This window comes from Saccopteryx leptura, chromosome X (assembly GCF_036850995.1).
Source record: "Saccopteryx leptura isolate mSacLep1 chromosome X, mSacLep1_pri_phased_curated, whole genome shotgun sequence".
In the NCBI taxonomy this organism is placed as follows: Eukaryota; Metazoa; Chordata; class Mammalia; order Chiroptera; family Emballonuridae; genus Saccopteryx; species Saccopteryx leptura.
In genome coordinates this window covers 34,032,660-34,054,844 of record NC_089516.1, presented here as the reverse complement: position 1 = coordinate 34,054,844, position 22,185 = coordinate 34,032,660, and the positions used below count along the sequence as shown (strand labels likewise).

The following is a 22,185-nucleotide window of genomic DNA, read 5'->3' as shown; positions in this document are numbered from 1 at the left end:
ATAGTCCATGATTTTGAAAAACAAAGTTTCTCAATATAGCGGCAGTAGTCACCCAAAGATGGTGGTTATGACATTTTACACTTATAGCACGTCTTTGGGAGAAATATTATTTCCTGTTAACTGTGTAGTCATAATTTTTAAACCCAAATACAACTATATATATTTTAAAACCACAGAAATAATTAACAGTGATTTTTAGGAACTTAAAAAAAATAAGAAACTTTTGTCCAATTTATTCAAGTTTCTTAGAAGTACAAAGTAAAAAAAATATATTTTTGGTCTTAGCAAACTTCGTCTTATGACTTTTAAATAGGTCATACCAGAAACCTCTGTTAAATAGACAGATAAATAGTTGGTTTTACAAAAAAGAAAACTGAAATCAAATTTTACTATTTTTTGTATATCATCTATGTAATAATTTGCAGCAAGATATTTATAAGCCTTTTTAAACAAATAAATCTATTGACATTTACTATACCCTTAATTTTTACCAGTTACAGACGTTTTAAAGTTAAACTTAATATACTTTCATAACAAAGTAAAATTCATATAGCATAAAATTAACTATTTGAAAGTGTACAATTCAGCGTCATTTAGCATATTCACACAGGTGTGTGATAGTCCTACAGGTATGTCCTCCTCACACGAGGAGATTGTGGCCATACCTTTAAGGGCCATTGTACCTCCCTACCATTTGTGACAACATGGACAAAACTTAGAAGACAATATGCTAAATAAAGTAAGATAGGCATAGAAAAACAAATACTGTATGAGAGAGAGTAAGTAATTTCACTCTGAAAGTTGCACCTTCAGAAGACTAGTAAATGGCCTTCAAGAATGACTATACAGGTGGATAAGAATGAGAGTATTTTAACCTTAGGGAACAGCAAAAGCGTCTCTTACACCTAAGAGTTAAAGATAGGGATCTGAAAAAAAGCTGTTTGAAAGGAGTCGCAGCAACGGACGCTTTTTAAACAGTATTTCCACTTAAACTGCACATTAGAAGAATCGCCTAGGAAGACTGAAAAAGTCCCGAACCCAGACCTCACATCAGACAATTGAAATCGAATCTGTGGGGCTGGCATAGTATTTTTTAAAACACGCCCCCTTCCCCCAGTCCAACGTACAGCTGAGGTTGAGATCACCACTTTAAGGCAGGAAGCAAAATATGAAACGTGTATTTTGAGAGGGATCAAATGCTGGTTGAAGGGTAGGGCGGCTACTGCAAAAGCAGGGACAAGAACCGAGTGAGAACCAGCAGGAGAGGTTTTTTTTTTTTTTTTTTTTTTTTTTTTTAATTTTTCCATTGATGAGGGAGAAAGAGAAAAAGAGAGAAGCATCAAACCTCCGTTCCAGCCAATTGTACACTCACTCATTGGTTGGTTCTGCTACGTGCCCTGATCGGGATCGAATCCGCGACCTCAGCGGGCAGGGGTGATGCTTTACCCACTGACCTACCCAGTCAGAACAAGGGATAGGATTTAAAGGCTCCTTTCTGTACAACTGCCGGGATTCAGGGTCGGTAATAACATCAACAACCATCCAACTCCACTAAAGTTAAGTTATTCTGCCAGCAGCCCTGCTTCTACTTCCAATCATATTTTCTCGCACCTTTTCCCACAGTTAAAAAAAATAAAAAAAAAAACAAGGACGGAAACGTTTTCTATCCCACGAAAGGCGCATGAGCAGGCTGTGGGAGGGGCAAAGACCTGAGAAGACACAAGCGCGCAGCCGTTACAATTTCTTCGTGATTTCTGAACTACAAATAACGAACATCCAGGAGAAGGGACCCCCGACATTTGCGGCCCACTACGGAGCGCAGATAGTCACCGCCAGGAAAATTGGAGCTTTTAAATTCTGAGGACAGTGACGGTAAAGGGCGGGACAACCGCTGACGTTCGCGGTGACGATAGCAGCCCCTCCCACAGAGCCGCTTCCAGTGGCGCGGCCCCGCTTCCGCCTTTCCAGGACGCGCGTTGGTCCCGCCCCCCTCCAACGCGCGGCCCCGTGCGTCCGGGAGAAAAGCCAAGGTTGCTGTCGGAAGTCCCCCTGAAGGTTCCCCTACGGTTCTGCCTATCGACTTCCGCTTTAGGCCGTCAATATGGATGCTGAGGCTGCCTGGTGAAGCGGAGTTGGATCCGTGGCGGAGACGCAGCTTCTCAGCGGCAACCGCCCCGCTTCCCCGCCCTCCCCCCGCCCCTCGCTCCTGTCTCTGGGGCTGGCGGGCTCATCGCTGTACGGGGGCGGGCCTCCGCCCCCTCACCCCCCGGAGGCTCTAGGGCCGCTGCGCCCAGCCCGACCCTGCGCCGCCATGCCCCCGGTACAGCTGGAGAACCACCAGCTGGTCCCGCCCGGAGGCGGTGGCGGAGGCAGCGGTGGCACCGCGTCAGCCCCGGCGCCTCCTCCCCCTGGAGCCGCCGTGGGGGATTTCTGCTGCCCCGTGCCTACTCTGAGCTCACGGTCTTGGCGGACCTGTAAGTGCCGCGAAACCCACGCCTGCTACCTAGCTTCCCCCTTTCCGCCCGACCGGCTGAGAGAGCTTTACACCTCCCTCTGCCCTAGAGGTTGCTGTTTTCTCCTCTGTGCGGGGTGCGTTAGACTCCTGGGGGATAGCGGAGGTGAAGGAGAAGCTTTGCATTTGGGGTCTTTCTGGGGAAGCAGCAACTGAGTCTTGTTAATTATGCATGTTGTTAGATTTGCATTGTGAATCTCATCTTTCGGATTTTTACTCAAGTTACCAACAGAACTGTATTGATTTCTTGGTTGGAAGCTTTTTAGCCCAAAGCCCAGGAACAGGGTTTAGGAATACATAATATTCGAGGTTTTAAAAAATTCCAAAGACGGCAAATGTGTTTTACAGCATTCTGATGGTACATTTTAAATGTGGATTGTAATTGCTTCTAACTTTGAACTCGGGAGATGTATTGTGTATAAAATAATTCAAAATTTTGGATTTCCAAGTTTTTTTTCTGGAACATTTAAAATCTTAACGCATTTAGTGTAAGTAAAAGATTTTTTGTAACTGGCCCACTTTTACTGTTTCTTGGAGTATGAAGGGAATTTATTAATCACCAAGTTACCCATGAAATGTTTTGGGACATGATTAGGGTGTAAGCCAGGGGTAGTCAACCTTTTTATACCTACCGCCCACTTTTGTATCTCTGTTAGTAGTAAAATTTTCTACACCCACTGGTTCCACAGTAATGGTGATTTATAAAGTAGGGAAGTAACTTTGTAAAATTTATAAAGCAGAGTTACAGCAAGTGAAAGCATATAATAGTAATTACTTACCAAGTACTTTATGTCAGATTTTCGCTAAGTTTGGCAGAATAAATCTTTATAAAACAACATACTATAGTTAAATCTATCTTTTTATTTATACTTTGGTTGCTCTGCTACCGCCCACCATGAAATCTGGAACGCCCACTAGCGGGCGGTAGAGACCAGGTTGACTACCGCTGGTGTAATCCCTTCAGAATAGGATCAGGCTAAACTGGAATGACTTTCAGTGTGTGAAGAAAAGGGATTTTCTTTGGGATTATTTATATACTTTACTTCAGGGATCGGGAACCTTTTTGGCTGAGAGAGCCATGAACGCCACATTTTAAAATGTAATTTCGTGAGAGCCATACAACGACCTGACCTGGGTACGTTACGCATTATCCAGTAAAAATTTGGTGTTGTCCCGGAGGACAGCTGTGATTGGCTCCAACCACCCGCAACCATGAACATGAGTGGTAGGAAATGAATGGATTGTAATACATGAGAATGTTTTATATTTTTAACATTATTTTTTTTTATTTAAAGATTTGTCTGCGAGCCAGATGCAGCCATCAAAAGAACCACATCTGGCTCATGAGCCATAGGTTCCTGACCCCTGCTTTACTGTTTTACTCCAGGCTCAGAAAAAAGTAAGAATGATTAGTTTTTAATCTATATTAGTTTTCATTTTTTTTCTGTTACTAGACTCCAGACCAGTGTTTTCTATTGAAATAATTAGTATATAGAATTAGTCTGTAAAGGGTCATAGTAATTTGTTTCTAGAGATTGTTAAAATGTTTGTAGATGACTAAAAGAATTTGAAAAGATTCCTTTTAATCCTGTAAAATCAGTCTCACTCAATTCTAATATACTGTACTGAATTGAATGGGACAGAAAAAAGTCTGCCCCTGTCTAATGAGAAACTTAAGTAGCTATCATGATTAGGGATTATTATAGTAATATACTTCTTTGCACCATTTATTATTGGATTTCATAAAAATCCAAGAGTATCCATGAGAAAATATCATGTAGGCGAAGATCATGTGTTCTATGTATAGCTATGGAAAAGTTTTAAAAACTGCTGCTATCATTGGTTGTATAATTTGTTTTTCCACAGAGATTTGTAGAAATTATTTGAATTATATTATAGCGTTCTTACTATTTTAGGGCTTAGTATGAAGAGAGAAACATCTGTTTTATTGCTGTAGAATAAGTGTATAGTTTTAGTCCCATGCCTTTTATATGATGATGACTCTCATACTTACATCTCCAGCATAGATCTCTCCACTGAACTCCAGACTCTACATCCAGCTGCCTATAGTTAAATACCTAATGGGCGTTTAAGTGGACCAAGTCCAGAACCAAACTCCTGCTTCCATTCAGTTTCCCCTGACCTTTCCTATGTCACTAAATAGTATCTCCATTCTTCCTGTTGTTGCTTAGGCCAAAAATATTGGAATAATTCCTGGCTCCTCTTTTTTTCTAGCCCCACACCCAGTACAGTAGCATGTCTTGTCATCAGTGACTTCAAAATTTGACCACTTTTCAACGTTTCCATCGAGTGTTTTTCTTTTGCCCGTGTTACTGCGGTATGCTAACTGGTATCTCTACTGCTGCCCTTTCCCTCTACAGATTTTCCTCCCAATTTCCTCCAAAAAATAGCCAGGATGAGCCTTTTAAACCTGCCCACAACCCTCCAGTGGTTCTCCATCTCACTTAGAGTAAAGTTTTTGTAGTCACCTATTTGTAGAGTGACCATAAAATTTATGGTCAAAATCAGGACACTTCTACATGAAAGGTGGTGCTGTTAGTCATAATGTTGAAGCAGCATGCATAAACTGAGACTATCTTGGGCAAACCAGGACATGTCACCTTAGCTTTAAGGGCTCATGTCATCTGTGCTGTCTCCCTTACCTCTTTAACTTTCATTTCCCACTATCCTAGCTTACTCTGTTTCAGCCACTCGACCCTCTTGATGTTTTGTGACAGTGCCAGGCACACTCCTCCCTAAGAGCCTTTGCTCTTCTCCCAGAAATCAGTGTGGTTTGCTTTCTCATTTCCTTTAGGTCTTCTTTCAGATAGACTTGTCAGGAAGACTTTCTTTGACTATCCATGAAAAGCCCTCTGCTTCTTCACTCTATCCTTCTTTACACACTGCTTTGTTTTTCTGTAAGCACTTATTGCCACCAGCCATTATTTATTGCCTTTCTCTTCCCCGCTGGAAGCTCGGTGAGGGCAGGCATTTTGATTTGTTTGCTACTTTCCCCAGGGCCTAGAACAATGCCTGGCATGTACTATAGTTGGGGTTTTTAACTACGTAATTACTTACTGATTTAATACATTGAGTGAATTTTTTAAATTGTCATTGTAGACCGTGGAGAATTTTATGGAATGATTCACTGTTGCTCTTTTTTTTTTTTTTGTATTTTTCTGAAGCTGGAAACGGGGAGAGACAGTCAGACAGACTCCCACATGCGCCCGACCGGGATCCACCCGGCACGCCCACCAGGGGCAACGCTCTGCCCACCAGGGGGCGATGCTCTGCCCCTCCGGGGCATCGCTCTGTCGCGACCAGAGCCACTCTAGCGCCTGGGGCAGAGGCCAAGGAGCCATCCCCAGCGCCCGGGCCATCTTTGCTCCAATGGAGCCTTGGCTGCGGGAGGGGAAGAGAGAGACAGAGAGGAAGGAGAGGGGGTAAGGGTGGAGAAGCAGATGGGCGCTTCTCCTGTGTGCCCTGGCCAGGAATCAAACCCGGGACCCCCGCACGCCGGGCCGACGCTCTACCACTGAGCCAACCGACTAGGGCCCACTGTTGCTCTTGATAGGTATATATAACTTTTTTCCTTTTTTGATTTGTGGTAACTAAAATTAGGCTAGAGACTTACCTTAGAAGTACCTAAATCATGTATTTTTTTTCTTGTCTCAGATAGAAACTGTCAGGATTAATGTATTAATAAAGTAAAAGCAGTGTTCTTATACACTTTATAAGAGCCTTATTTCTGCCACATTTGATGCTTGCCTGTGAACTATGGAAAGAAAAAAGGACAGCTGTGGCATTTTAGGTGGTTTGTTTTTGGCCCCAGATTTCTGGGTTTTTTTCTTTGTTCACTTCCTCCTTCTGCCACACCCCCTCTCCCACCCCAATATATATGCTTTCATCTTATAATCTACACTGTCTTGACTTTTTTTTTTACAGAGACAGAGAGTCAGAGAGAGGGATAGACAGGGATAGACAGACAGGAACGGAGAGATGAGAAGCATTAATCATTAGTTTTTCGTTGCATGTTGTGACACCTTAATTGTTCATTGATTGCTTTCTCATTCGTGCCTTGACCGCAGGCCTTCAGCAGACTGAGTAACCCCTTGCTCGAGCCAGCCACCTTGGGCTCAAGCTGGTGAGCTTTTTTTTTTGCTCAAACCAGATGAGCCCTTGCTCAAGCTGGCAACCTCAGGGTCTCGAACCTGGGTCCTCTGCATCCCAGTCCGGCGCTCTATCCACTGTGCCACCGCCTGGTCAGGCTGTCTTGATTTTTTAAGGATTTAGCATCTACTCTTTTTTAAACCTTTTCAAATTAAAATCAAAAGTGCTAGAATCTCAGTCATGTAAACTTAGCTGCAATTAGGTATAGATACAATAAGTTCCTGTGACTACCATTTCCAAAAGTTAGCATTTTAAGGCTTTTACCCTAAATGGTGGATTTGTTGTCTATAAAAGAATTTTAGCCCTGGCTGGTTGGCTCAGTGGTAGAGCATCAGCCCAGGGTGTGGACGTCCTGGGTTCGATTGCCGGCCAGAGCACACAGGAGAAGCAGCCACTGCTTCTCTACCCTTCCCCCTCTCCTTCCTCTCTGTCTCTTCCCCTCCCACAGCCAAAGCTCCATTGGAAAAAAAAAATTGGTTCAGGTGCTGAGGACAGCTCCATGGCCTCTGCCTCAGGTGCTAGAATGGCTCTGGTTGCAACGGAGCAGTGCTCCAGGTGGGCAGAGCATTGCTTCCTAAGCAGGCTTGCTGGGTTGATCCCGGTTGGGTGCATGTGGAAGTCTGTCTACCTCTCTGCTCCTCACTTCAGAAAAATACAAAAAAAAAAAAAGAATTTTAAATATATAAGGAGGAATTGAGGGAAAAGGAATGCAGACAACAAAGCCTGTCTATCCTTCATCCCTGAAATGATGCCACCTCTGACATAAAATGATCCTTTTAGGGTCCCTGGGGCATGTGGGAAGAACTGGAACAATGATTTCTGTTCTTTTTACACCCAAAGGCTCTACTGTTCTCTTTCTCCGGCTCTCTTACACCCGTAGTTCTTTTCTTTTTATTCTCCTTCAACAGAGAGAGCCACAAGAGAGAGAGAGAGAGAAAGGGAGAGAGATAAGAAGCATAAACCCATAATTGTGTCACTTTAAGTTGTTCATTGATTGCTTCTTATATGTGCCTTGCCTCGGGGACTCAAGCCAAGCCAGTGACTATGGGATCATGTCAATGATTCCCATGCTCAAGCTGGAGACCCCATGCTCAAGCCAGATGAGCCCACGCTCAAGCCGGCGACCTCAGGGATTTGAACCCGGGACTTCAGCTTCCTAGGTCCATGCTCTATCCACACTGCCACCACCAATGTAGCACACCCATGGTTCCTAAAGGGGAGTGTTTTCAGGAGCTTTCACATGTGGAGGTACTTGACAGCTGCTTTTACTTCCAGTCTTACAATAAAGCCTTAATTTCTGCTCCATCTTCTGCTCTGCTGGTCCTTCCAGCGCCTACGTAGTTCAGCTTCCAGCCCACTGTCTACTGTAAGAATTGTAGGTAACTACAAGCCAGAGGTGGTGGTCTTAGTTTTTCTGTACCTATGGCATGTGGGTGAGAGAAGAGGATCTAAGAGTCTTGGTGTGTATTCTTCAAGAATGATTAAATGGCCTGACCGGGCAGTGGCGCAGTGGATAGAGCATTGGACTGGGATGCGGAAGACCCAGGTTTGAGACCCCAAGGTCGCCAGCTTGAGCACGAGCTCATCTGGTTTGAGCAAAGCTCACCAGCTTGAGCCCAAGGTCGCTGGCTTGAGCAAGAGGTTACTCGGTCTGCTGAAGGCCCGTGGTCAAGGCACGTATGAGAAAGCAATCAATGAACAATTAAGGTGTTGCAACGTGCAACAAAAAACTAATGATTGATGCTTCTCATCTCTCTGTTCCTGTCTGTCCCTGTCTATCCCTCTCTCTGACTCTCTCTCTATCTCTGTAGAAAAAAAAAAGAATGATTAAATGTTGGGGGTCTGGCTTTAGAGTTGTTCAGGCCATTGAATCTTGGACCATGGGATAGAGGTTTTCAGAATATGGCAATTCAGGAGACAGATCAGGATATTTCTGAAAGTATCAATGTGGATGAAAGAGTGTTAGATGGCATAATTTGTCAGGGAAAATGGTGACATTGGTTTCTGGTTATCAGTACTGCAGAACTAGCAAAAAAAAATAATTAGGAAAAAAAACCCCTTACTGGAGCTATTTAAAAGTTAATGTAAGCCATTTACACGTAACCACATGCAACATCATAATTACTGTAAAACCCTTGCGGACACTGGCCCGTTTGTGCGCTCAGCTTCCAGTTTGCCCACCATAACAAAACAGGGAGGGCGTATTGCTTGGAAGCAAGGTTCCACTGGGTATGGGGAGCTTGACAACTAAGTACTCTGCATTCGTGACCATTTTGATCTGAAAAGACTATTCTGACTTTCTCAGCTACAGTGTGCTAATGTAAGAGTCGGGCATTTTAAATGTCTGAGGTTCATTCACCTTTTGAAGCATGTTGAGTGGAGAGAGATGTTCCTTTATTGGTTTTTTCCTTATAGCCATATTGAGGGAAACTCAAAAACGAGAGTTGGTAGCCACACAAGCCTCTACTGACTATTTCTCTAATTTTTATAAAACACTAAGGTATTTAATAGAGTCAAAGTAAAGACTTATATTTTGATGAAGGCGTGCATATATTTAGTCAAATTTCTTTTTTCCTTCTTAGACTGCCAAGGAAATCTGATGTGGAAAGGTGAGTATGAAAAAACCTTAAATCTGTGTCTGTGTTGATATGTCTCATGAGTGTGTGTATGTGTACGTGTATGAGATAGAGAGAGAGTGGATGTGGGCGTGGGTGGTAGGGTTGTGGATTGGAAACCTAGGCCCAGAGAGCCTAAGGTGATTTTTCACATTATTTGTTTGTAACTTTCTCATCCTTGACAATACTTGGTGTGAGACCAGCTCTAGACCTTAGGTTCTAGAAACCTTCTTTGAGTCACCATGGCCAGGTCAAGTGCCTCAGAGAGACAGGAAGATGTAGAGCAGGGGTTGAGAACCTTTTTGGCTGAGAGAGCCATGAACGCCACATATTTTAAAATGTAATTCCATGAGAGCCATACAACGACCCGTGTATGTAATGCATTATTCAATAAAAATTTGGTGTTGTCCCAGAGGACAGCTGTGATTGACTCCAGCCACCTGCAACCATGAACATGAGCCGTAGGAAATGAATGGATAGTAATACATGAGAATGTTTTATATTTTTAACATTATTATTTTTTTTTATTAAAGATTTGTCTGCAAGCCAGATGCAGCCATCAAAAGAGCCACATCTGGCTCACGAGCCATAGGTTCCCGACCCCTGCTGTCAAGGATACAGAACTTAATGAAAGAAGCCAAGGAGTAGACTGGCTTTAGAAAGTTGGCTGCTGATTTACCATTTGCTACAATGATGCTATTAGATATCTTTAGAGAAGTGAAATTTGCCTAGTGCTGTTCTTTTATAGTTGAAATAATTTTGATTCAGTTGGAGTTTGGAATTTAAGATATAACTCAACACTGGTATGTTTCCATGGGTCAAAAGAAGCAAGACAAAAAGATTTCAAAGAATTCATGCAATGGCGATTTGAATTATTGCTACACCATAGGCTACTTTGACTATATCTTTGGCTCTACTTATGCTCCTTGGTTGATTTTTTTCCTCTTAAATACCAAGTCACTGGAGAGGATTTTAGCATTTCTTAATGACTACACTCCACCCCTACCCCCAACTGACTTTTCTGATAAAAGATAGAGGTGGAAGAGACCGTTGAAGTGTGCCCGTATTCTGGTTTGGCTAGTCAATTTTAAAGGAAGGAAATAAGAATGAAAGTCAGGATTTGTTCTGTCTACTCTGGGGTAGGAAGGGAAACTGGGCTCTCTGGGCTCTGGAAAACCTATCACTTGAGACAACATGGTGTCAAAAAAAGAACAAAAACCCATGTTACAATAGTTTGCAAAGGGAGATAATCTTTCCAGTAGAGGAGCTCATTTGGGAAACCGAATTAATAACATACAAATATGTTTGTTCTATAAGAGAAGCAGAAACCTCGCATCCTCTTGTAGGCTGGTCCTGAGTTAGAGTGACAGTACCAAGGCTCCTAGCACTAAGGTGGCTGCCAGATCATAATGCACATTTAACATTTCTGCCATGTCCTCACTCTTGCTTGTGAGGCTCAGCTTATTTTATCTCTTAGGATCCTTTGCAGACACTGGCAGAGACTTGTAACTATCTATCTCCTTCATTCTTCTCTTTTTACGACCAATAATATTGCTGGCTGATCCTTAGGGAAGCCTATCAGGTGGTTTGTGGGCTATGTGTGCTTTCGATAGAAGCTAGACCAGGGGTCCCCAAACTACGGCCCGCGGGCCGCATGCAGCCCCCTGAGGCCATTTATCCGGCCCCCGCCGCACTTCCAGAAGGAGCACCTCTTTCATTGGTGGTCAGTGAGAGGAGCATAGTTCCCATTGAAATACTGGTCAGTTTGTTGATTTAAATTTACTTGTTATTTATTTTAAATATTGTATTTGTTCCTGTTTTGTTTTGTTTTTTTTTTACTTTAAAATAAGATATGTGCAGTGTGCATAGGGATTTGTTCATAGTTTTTTTTTATAGTCCGGCCCTCCAATGGTCTGAGGGACAGTGAACTGGCCCCCTGTGTAAAAAGTTTGGGGACCCCTGAGCTAGACTCTGTAGTCTTCAGTCAGGATTATACTTCAGCAAAAGTTTTATTTTGGTGCATTGTATCATGGTACAGCTGTTGGCAAGATGCCGAGATGTGAATTGGATCTGTGGGTCATTGAGCAGCTGTACTAAGATTAGTAAGTCAGAATCTACTTGGAGGGAGGTTGGTGTCCTGTTTGGGTCCTGTCATTAGTCCTGGCCGGTAGAATATTTTTTTCAACGTGTTAAGGTAAACCATGAAAGGTATGATTATCAGTTTTGTAGATGACATGAAGTTGAGAGCTCTAGCTACCAAATTGATTGACAACATAAATAAAGCCTTTAGTTAAGCTTAAAAGACTTTATAAGGGTTGATGAATAAATATTGGGAGAAAAAGAATTGTAAAGGATATAAAATAAAAATAGATGTGGACAGACCTTCTAGCTTTTACTTTTAGTACATGACTTTTTTTTAAATTTTTTAAATTTTATTTATTCATTTTTAGAGAGGAGAGAGAGGGGGGGGGGAGAGAGAGGAGAGAGAGACAGAGAGACAGAGAGAGAGAGAAGGGGGGAGGAGCTGGAAGCATCAACTCCCATATGTGCCTTGACCAGGCAAGCCCCGGGTTTCGAACCGGAGACCTCAGCATTTCCAGGTCGACGCTTTATCCACTGTGCCACCACAGGTCAGGCCAGTACATGGCTTTCTTTACTTTGCTGATTTAATACCTAAATTAATCAGTGAAACTAGTTTGATAAAGAGTTGCATAATGCCTGACCAGGCGGTGGCGCAGTGGATAGAGCGTCGGACTGGGATGCGGAGGACCCAGGTTTGAGACCTCAAGGTAGCCAGCTTGAGCGCGGGCTCATCTGGTTTGAGCAAAAGCTCACCAGCTTCAACCCAAGGTTGCTGGCTCGAGCAAGGGGTTACTACTCAGTCCGCTGAAGACCCGCAGTCAAGGCACATATGAGAAAGCAATCAATGAACAACTAAGGTGTTGCAACAAGCAATGAAAAATTAATGATTGATGCTTCTCATCTCTCTGTTCCTGTCTGTCTATCCCTCTCTCTGACTCTCTCTCTCTCTCTCTGTCTCTGTAAAAAAAAAAAAAAGTTGCATAGTTAAGTCCTTTGATTAATTTTTAAAATCATACCCTTGCAAGATGGGAATTGTGCCCTTACTTTTGTAGAATTAATACCGTTTTAAGCTCTATTTTAATTCCTTTCTCTTATCAAAAAGGTTACTGATTCATAACTCATAATTTCAATTATGAAATTCATAACTCCTCTAATATATTCAATAATTTTATATCTGTGAATTTAGTGTTTTTTAGTTAAGTTTTATTGCAATATAAAATTAATATGTATTTAGACAGATTTTTTAGGTCATTCATTTTGTTGTAATGGTTTTTTAACAAAGATTGAGTCATACTTTAGCTCAGAAGAAATAAATTGTAAAATACTCTTTTAAATATATTGGTTCATTCAGTAAGAATTGTTTTAATTTTTTTTTTTCAGAGACAGAGCGAGAGTCAGAGAGAGGGATAGATAGGGACAGACAGGATCGGAGAGAGATGAGAAGCATCAATCATAAGTTTTTCTTTGCGACACCTTAGTTGTTCATTGATTGCTTTCTCATATGTGCCTTGACCGTGGGCCTACAGCAGACTGAGTAACCCCTTGCTCAAGTCAGCGACCTTGGGTCCAAGCTGGTGAGCTTTTTTTTTTTTTTTTTGCTAATACAAGATGAGCCCGCCCTCAAGCTGGCAACCTTGGGGTCTCCAACCTGGGTCTTCCGCATCCCAGTCCGACGCTCTATCCACTGTGCCACCGCCTGGTCAGGCAAGAATTGTTTTATTTTATAGGAAAATAGAAATAGTGCAGTTTGATAGCCGGACACGTCAACTCTTTGTTCGATTACTAGCTTTAGTAAAATGGGCTAATAATGCCGGCAAAGTGGAAAAATGTGCGGTGAGTTTATTTATTTTAAATAACGTAACCTTGTTAACTTAAAATAGACACAGTTTCTGATTTTAGCTTTAACTTATATCTACTGATTTGTTGTGAGAGACATTGCTTATGTGGGTAATGTATAATATATTTCTGTAGATGCTTAGTATTTGTTTATGGACAGAAAGAAGAGTAGGCAGTATCTGGAGACATCATTATACTAGAAGACAATACTTAGGAGGCCTGAACTAAGAGGGGAAATGGTTAATTTACATTTGTATGGTTCCTTAGAGTTTGCAGAATAATCCGTTAAATTTTGCCTATTCATTGTTGACAACCCTGTGAGTATGACCGTCAGTATTTCCTTATTTTACAGATGAGGGAACAAGATGTCTAGTTACCGACTTTTTCGCTCCATAAGACGCACCTAACCATAAGACACACCTAGAGTTTTAAGGAGGAAAATAAGAAAAAAAATATTCTGAATGGTATGTTAAAATATTTAATAAAATACCATATTTTTTGCTCCAAAAGACACACGGGCATTTTCCCCTCCACTTTTTGGGGAAAAAAGTGCGTCTTATGGAGTGAAAAATACGGTAAATGGCTTCTTCTAGGACACACTAATAAATTATATTAGTTTTTTGAATTGGCTATTCAAATAAGTCATATTCTGATAAAGCCATATTGAATTTATATAAATTTTTAGCGTTTTTGTTTTGTGAATATAGATACAGATGTGTTTATGTCAGATAATTCCATCAGCTGGAGAATTAGAGGGTTTTTCATGTCCTGACACTTCTGTTCTCAACCTAATGATTATTTAACTAGCATCTTTAGAGGTGCTTAGTTCATAATGATCTTTAGCCATGCCAGACATATTACATATGTAGCTGAATATATAAATACACAAATTATAGAACTCTGACTAATGGTGAAACAGTCTAGCTAATGTGTTATCTAAGAAAAAGATAAACTATCTCTCTTGTTCTCCTAGAGCTCTTTAAAAAACAGCTTTATTGAGATGTAGTTTACATATGATACCATCCACCCATTTAAAGTGCACAATTCAGTGGTTTTTAGTCTGTTCACAGATATGTGCAACCATCACCACAGCCAATTTTAAAACATTTTCAACACCTCGGAAATTGAACCTTTATCCTTTTAGCTGTCACCGCCAAGTGCCTGCCCCTAGCTCTAAGCAATCAGTAGTCTGCTGTCTATAGATTTGCCTATTCTGAACATTTCATATAAATGGAATCGTAATATGTGGTCTTTTGTGACTGGCTCTCACTAAGCATAATGTTTTCAAGGTTCGTTGATATTGTAGTATGTATTAGTACTTCATTTTATTGCTGAGTTGTATGGATTTAGTTTATCAGTTCATCAGTTAATGGACATTTAGGTTATTTCCAGTTTTTGGCTAATATGAATAATGTTGCTGCAACCGTTCGTGTACAAGTTTCTTTTTTTTTTTTTTAATTTTTTTTTCTTCTTCTTCTAATATCTGAAGCTGGAAACGGGGAGAGACAGACAGACTCCCGCATGCGCCCGACCGGGATCCACCCGGCACGCCCAACAGGGGCGATGCTCTGCCCACCAGGGGGCGATGCTCTGCCCCTCCGGGGCATCACTCTGCCGCGACCAGAGCCACTCTAGCGCCTGGGGCAGAGGCCAAGGAGCCATCCCCAGCGCCCGGGCCATCTTTGCTCCAATGGAGCCTTGGCTGCAGGAGGGGAAGAGAGAGACAGAGAGGAAGGGGGGGGTGGAGAAGCAAATGGGCGCTTCTCCTATGTGCCCTGGCCGGGAGTCAAACCCGGGTCCCCCACATGCCAGGCCGACGCTCTACCGCTGAGCCAACCAGCCAGGGCCTCGTGTACAAGTTTCTGTGTAGACATGTTTTCATTTCTCTTGGTTATATACCTAAGATTGGAATTACTAGGTCATATATTAACTCTGTATTTAATCATTTGTGTAACCGCCAAACTTTTCCAAAATGGCTGTCCCATTTTACATTTCCACCAGCGATGTAGGAGGCTTCCAATTTCTCCATGTCAGCACTTGTTATTGTCTGACGTTTAGATTCCAGCTGCCCGAGTAGGTATGATGGGGCATCTCATTGTGGTTTTTATTTGCGTTTCTCTGGCAACTAATGATGCTGAATATCTTTTCATGTGCTTTTGGATATTTTTCTTAGAGAAGTGTCTGTTTGGTGCTCAGTAAAATTTTAAAGTAATCAAGGGAATACTTTGTAAAGTTTATGATTGTCAAACTACTATGCTATATAGCTAAAACTAATCCAAAATAGTATTGGCTGTAAACTGTAATTGGAAAAAAATATTATATTAAACATGTAAAGAAGATTATTACCCGTATTAACAGCTTGTGAGTACTTAAAAAAAAAAGAGCATGCTGATCATTAGGGAACTATAGGAATTCACTAATAAATTACTCAAAAACTAAAGTTTTAATCTTTATTTGATTTCTAAGTCAAAGCTAGTATATTTTGAGTTGAGCAAGGTGGTTTGGAGTGTTTAATTACCCGCATTTAAGGTTGGAGGGCCTTGGGCTGAATAAACCCTGGCACCCCACTAGGGTTGATGTGTGTCTTCCTGGAGGGAGGTCTTTGGTCTTTGGCCTTGACTTGCGTCTGGTAAACATTTTTGCAGTGTCCTGAGTGAAGGGAGATTGGCTATGACCTAAATCTGAGTAAAAACCAGTTGAGAAGTTAAGAGACACAGGATTCAAAATAGCTTTAAATATGTTAAATCAGACAGTATCCAGTTCTGCTTTAAGTTAGGATGGTGTAAAGCCAGTAGTCATGGCCACTATCAAAGCCACCTGGCCAACACAGGTTCGCATTTAATTTGGACAGATGGTATTGAAGCAACAGAGCCGAAAACTGGTGATTCATTTTTCTTTAATTATAGCTCGCACTCGGCAAGCGAGTAAAAACACACACTGGACTCCAAAACCCACTTACTCAGCGCTCACAAACCTACAGACTCATCTGAGTTTTCCTAGAATCAAAGACTTCTACCTCACCAGTCTTATTCACCTCTTTTCCCCATCTCCTTCTCCTCCACAAACTGGCTTTTCTTTCCCCATTCTACCATTTTGACTGCCTCCTCCACCTGGCTTCCCTGCCTTGCTACACCATGGGCTCTTTCTTTTACAAGAACGTGATCACTCTCCCCAAAATGGCCTCTTAGCTCCACCTTTTAAAACCTTTTGGCATGAAAGCCCTCCCCCAACACACATTAGCACAACCACTCCCCTTCCCAAGCAAGAGGGCATTAATATTATCACCTAGGCGACGGCCATCCACGTGGGCAGCACCATCTTTAACAAAGTGAGCATAATACATCTTATCTGCCCAAAAGATGGGAAAGCAGACCTTGCATGTTAGAGTTTCATGAACAAAAGATCAAGGCTTTTTAGTTGACTTCAAGCATGCTGAGTGTTATCAGTGGCTTCTAATAAGAAGTTAGCGTTGGTGGCTGTGGGGTGGTCAGCAATGGGGGACGGTCATGTGAGGAACCCAGACCCGGGAACATGGCTAGAACTGCTGTTGTTGTGAGTTGGGGGCGCAGAGAGAGAGATCAGCAGACGAAATCATCGTGGACTAGCAAAGGACCACCGCTTGCTCAGGCAAATGGCACCAAGTTCGCGCTGAGTCCTATTTTTATTCACAAGATTTCAAAAAGCTTGTTTACTTAGAAATTGGCATAGTAGCAAGCATTAACCTTTACTTAAAGATACATAGAATACATCTGCATGATAGCTTAATAACAATACAATATCAAAAAGCATTAACTGCTATCACTTCTATGGTTCCCACAACATTCATCTCTATCTCAAGGGATAACCTTGAAAGGAACAGAAATCTTATGAGAATGTTTTACTGAGAAAAGAGCCCAGCAACCACTTTCAGTAACATAGACCTGTTTCAGTGACCCACCTTTGAGTCACAAAACAATTCTCTTGGCAAAACATTCTTTTCTTGTTGGCTGTGTTCCCATCCAAGGCCATGCAATGGATTATTCCACTACAAACTGCCCACATCTAGGCATGCCAAAAGAAACTTCTCAGGAGCCCTTTGGAAAAAAGCGACTGTCCATCAGCCAGTGAGATTTCACCACGTCATATTAGCTCGATCACCCTAGAGACCCTTTAAATATCCCCCACACGGATCACCCTATGCGACTTCCCTAGCCTCTGTCCCCAGGACTAGGAGACCTCGTTGGGCGGGATGCGCTCTGTACTCAATAAAGCCTTTTATTTAAAAAAAAAAAAAAGCCTTTTATTATTCCACACTTCGTGGTTCTGGCCCCTTCCTTCTTTCTTGGCAGGGAAAAATACCTTACATTTGGTGCCGAAACCTGGGAGGAGTTGAAGTCCGCAAGGACCGCTCCTCTTCCCTTTCCCTCCGAGAAAGAACCAGGACCTATGACCTTCCACCCACTTTGGTGCATGGTGCGATAAGTCCCCTGCCTCTAACCTCCCCTCAGTTTTTTCTGCCGAGACTCTCTGTCCGAAACCGCAGCTGCGTCAGGGACCTCTTTCCATTCTGAGTGCGTGTGTGCCCGTGGAGACATCCTGAGCATGTCCATTTTCCTTATCTGTCCGGTGGCCAGAGCTTGAGTTACGAGATGCCAACTCTAACCACTCCGAGGACTGAGGGCGGCCTTGGGGGCACAGGAATCTAAACCTAATCCAAAAACACTTCTGGAGTTGCCTTATATAAAACATCTCCCTCCCTAAAGAAGAAGAAACTGTTCTCCACTGTGGCCAGGCCACAGAACCCACTGGATAATCGGACCAGGTAGCCTCCTGAAGGGACTTTCGGTTTTAATACCCTCACCAATTTAACTATCGCCAAAAGAACTGGGAACTAGTCGGAGATCCCTTACATTCAGGGCTTCTAGTTATTCACGCTCCCGTCCTAATCTGTGTGCTGCCTGTTCTACGTGCAGGCCCGTTTTTGGCCAGAGAAACCTCACCTAAAACTTCCGCTCCTAATCTTTCCTCCTCCACCGACCCCCAACTCTCTCACCCTCCTGCCTGATCCCCAGGGGCACCCTCTCGGGACCCCTCACTGATCCCTCTGCAGACCTCTTTCACTCGGGTCTCTTCTCTCCAAGAGCCCCCTCCCCTCCCTTTGCTGGATCTTGTTTCTCATTCACCTGCAAATACTAGTCTCTTTCTCCTCCCCTGCTGGCCAGGGGTCCCTCCCTTCTCCACTGTGTTCTTAAGCCCCTCCTCCATCAGGCCATTCTCAGTCTGCCATTGGCTCTTACACTGGTTTGTAGGACTCCCAAGGCCCAACCCCAATTTTCTTGCAGGAAGTTCTGGCCCTGTCCTGCCTCTGGCTCTGGCATTTCTGGCCAGATCTGGGTGCCGAGCTCCCTAGGAGCCCCCCTCCTCTTATTCTGTACTCCAAACCCCTATCTGGGACCTGTGAACATGGCATTTAAAGTTTTTAATGGTCGCACCTAGTAGAAAAAGGCCAAAGTTGTTTGCCAGGTACATATGCAGCAGAAGGTAACACTCCAAACCCAGGCTTTTGTGGCAACCCTGAGGCCGGCAGAGCAACAGGTGCAAGGCACAGGAGGTGCCCGGCCCAAATCCAAGCCACAAAGAGGAATCCCACCAGGAGCTTGCTTTAAATGTGGCAAGCAGGGTCACTGGTCCCGGCAGGGCCCCTGCCCGCAGCTGCCTACTGAGCCTTGTCCTGATTGCAAGCAGCCTGGTCACTGGCAGAGCGACTGCCCCCTTTGGGCAGCAGGCTCATCCTTAACGTCTCTACGTAGAGGACAGGCCACTCAGATGGGAGGTGAAGCTAGCCAGACGGGCCCACCGCTCAAACTCCTAGACATCATGGACGGCTGACACGGCCTGGATTCGGAGACCCCCCCATCGTCCTCACCAAACCCAGGGTAATGCTGCAAAAACGGGTAAGTCCATCTCATTTCTTGTGGATACAGAAGCTACTTTCTGTTTTGCCATCACACTCTGGACCTCTAGTTCCCTCACAGGTCTCGGTTATGGAGTGAATGGGACCCCTTCCTTTCCCCTTTGTATGCCACTCCTGGCATACAGTTTTACCTCAAATTTGCTGGCCCCTACCCATCTCCGGGTCACCAAAAGGCTGGACCCTGCAGATCCCCCTATTACTTCTCTCTTTTTTTTTAAATCTTTACAGGACCGCATTCGTGAAGTTTTTCAACTCACAGCCAAACAGATGTTTCTCCTGACACCCCTCAAAGCCACCACCTTCTGATCTCCCCCTACCTATGATGCCCCTAATCAGCAGGAGGTAGCCAGATGAATAAGTGGCATCCCTAATTAACACAAAAGATCGGAATGTGGGGTGGTCAGCAATGGGGGACGGTCACGTGAGGAACCCAGACCCGGGAACTTGGCTAGGACCGCCCACATCCAGGCGCGCCAAAAGAAACTTCCCAGGAGCCCTTTGGAGAAAAGCTACTGTCCGTCAGCCAGTGAGATTTCACCATGTCATATTAGCTCGACCACCCTAGGGACCTTTAAATATCCCCCACACGGGTCACCCTATGCGACTTCCCTAGCCTCTGTCCCTGGGACTAGGAGACCTTGTTGGGTGGGATGCGCTCTGTACTCAATAAAGCCTTTTATTATTCCACATTTCGTGGCTCCGGTCCCTTCCTTCTTCCTCGGTGGGGAAAAATACCTTAAAGTGGCATTGATAGAAATCCATTTTACTGTTGTGGGGGCACAAAAACAGGTTCCTTCCATCTTTCTAAATTCTTCTGATTAAGCTAATCAATTTTTTCTTTTTTTAGATTTCTTTTTAGACAGGTTTCAGGTACACAATTCTATAATACATCTCTGTATATTGTGTCCCTTTTTTTAATTTTATTCATTTTAGAGAGGAGAGAGAAAGGGAGAGAGACAGAGAGAGGAGAGAGACAGAGAGAGAAGGTGGGGAGGAGCTGGAAGCATCAACTCCTATATGTGCCTTGACCAGGCAAGCCCAGGGATTCGAACCGGCGACCTCAGCATCATCTCTGTATATTGTATGTGTGTTCTCCACCCCAGGCCAAGTGTCCCTCCATCACCATCTCTCCCCCCTCTACCCTCCTTTTGCGATTTCCACACTGTTGTCTGTGTCTATAGGTTTTTTTTCCTTTGCTTAATCAAATTAGCATGAGATAGATTAATAGGGGAAAATGCTCAAATTTATTACATATGTACATATGGAGATTCCAGAAGAATATGATACTCAACGACTCACTGGGCATTTGAGACTTATATGGCATTTGGACTTAAGGAGAGGGAGGCAGGGCCTGGTATTTCAAAGAGAAAGCAGGCAGTTTACAGGTAGGCAGAAAGCTGGCGTGTGGTCAACATTCTTGCTGGGCCACCAGAAACAATGGGACACAGGGGAGTCCTACAGACAGGCTTTGCTGGATTTTTCCCTGTCTGTCACTTTTAGTTTATATTATGATGCTAATCTAAGGTGCTGCTTCCTCGTTTAACAGCTTTTTCTCTGGATTCCTTTAGGCAGGTAAGGAGGAGGGTTAGGTTCTTTCTGAGTCTTGTGTTTCTTACAAGTGACCAGCTTAAATACCTCAAAAAGTATATTTTGGGGTGGCTGAACTTTGGTCCCTTTCACTAGTCATAGAAGGTAGCACTTACACTGGGCTTTGCTGGTCTAATGAAGAGTTAGAAGAAACATTTTTTGGTTCCAGCTTCTCTGATTATTGATTTTCTTTGGGCAAGGGTCTTTGCCTAGGCCTCAACTTTCTTATCTCTAATGGTAATTAGATGGTAATTATCTGGTTTATCTATTTCCTGGACTTGTGAGAATCAGGTGGTAAAATGAGTGTGGAAATGCTGAGAAAATGTAGGGCATTGTGTGTACATGATGTGGTATTACCGTAATTCTGGATACCGTATTTTAAGTTGGCCGCTGGTACAGAAGCATTTCCAGGCAGTGCAACAAGGATAGTGAGTCAGGAATTTGAAGAAGTGAAGACTAATTGAAGTGATAGGGAATGTTTAGCTTGAAAGTGGGTTGCGCTCCCCCCCCCCCCCCCGTTTGAAGGGCAGGAGAGACTAATTATTGTTCTAGAATAGAAGTAGAAGATAAAAGATTCAAGGAAGTAGATTTCACCTCTGTGATGAGCTCAGCTAATTCAGGCGTTCTTGTGAAATGCGCTGAATAGGGAACTGATGGGGAGGATCTCTGTATTAGGCATGAAATTGACCTAGATCTCATAACGGGCAATGTTGATTGTTTTGTATATTCTAGGCACTGTTCCAAAGGCTTCATATGCACTAAATCTTAATCCTCAGAACCACTTTATGAAGTTGGAAATCATCTCCATTTTACAGTTGAAAAAACTGAGGCACAGGGGACTTATGAAATTTACTCAAGATTATAGGATTAGTAGATTTCAGAGTTAAATTGAGACCAAGGCAGTCTGGGTTCAGGAGTCCATACTTCTTGGCAGCTGTTAAACAAAAATTTTAAATGAAATTTTTAAAAGAAAGGGTTTATTAGGCTATTGCTAGCAAAAAAAGACCCGTCTATGGGCATAGAGTCTAAACTACCAGCAGCATGATTAGGTAGGAAAGATAACATGAGTTTTACGAGAGTTTTCATACACCAGGGAAGATGGTGGGCGTGGGGGAAGCGATTCTGAAAGGATTTACCTTAGCTATAGACAAAGGGGGTTGGGAGAAGGTGAAGCAGGGCTAGTTCTAGGACATGGGCACAGGCGCAGCAGACTCCTTAAAGCTCATGTATAAAGTAGAGCAGGGGTCCCCAAACTGCGGCCCCCTGAGGCCATTTATCCGGCCCCCTCCGCACTTCCAGAAGGGGTACCTCTTTCATTGGTGGTCAGTGAGAGACGCAAAGCATGGCATCGCTCACATACAGTACTACTTCCAGTGACGTAGGATGCACGCCTCACGGCTCCGGAAGCACGTCACATCACTTGTTACATC

At 43.3% G+C, this 22,185-nt stretch overlaps 1 protein-coding gene across 1 annotated transcript in view; it reads left to right on the top strand.

Annotated features, from left to right (window-relative positions):
* The first annotated feature begins 2,019 nt into the window (after window positions 1-2,019).
* Window positions 2,020-22,185, top strand: part of MED14 (mediator complex subunit 14) — a 77,861-nt gene continuing 57,695 nt past the window's right edge. Inside the window, 4 exon segments of the mRNA XM_066357777.1 lie at window positions 2,020-2,423; window positions 2,426-2,474; window positions 9,265-9,291; window positions 13,107-13,212. Of these exon segments, the coding sequence (XP_066213874.1) occupies window positions 2,312-2,423; window positions 2,426-2,474; window positions 9,265-9,291; window positions 13,107-13,212 (294 nt within the window). The 5' untranslated portion in view covers window positions 2,020-2,311.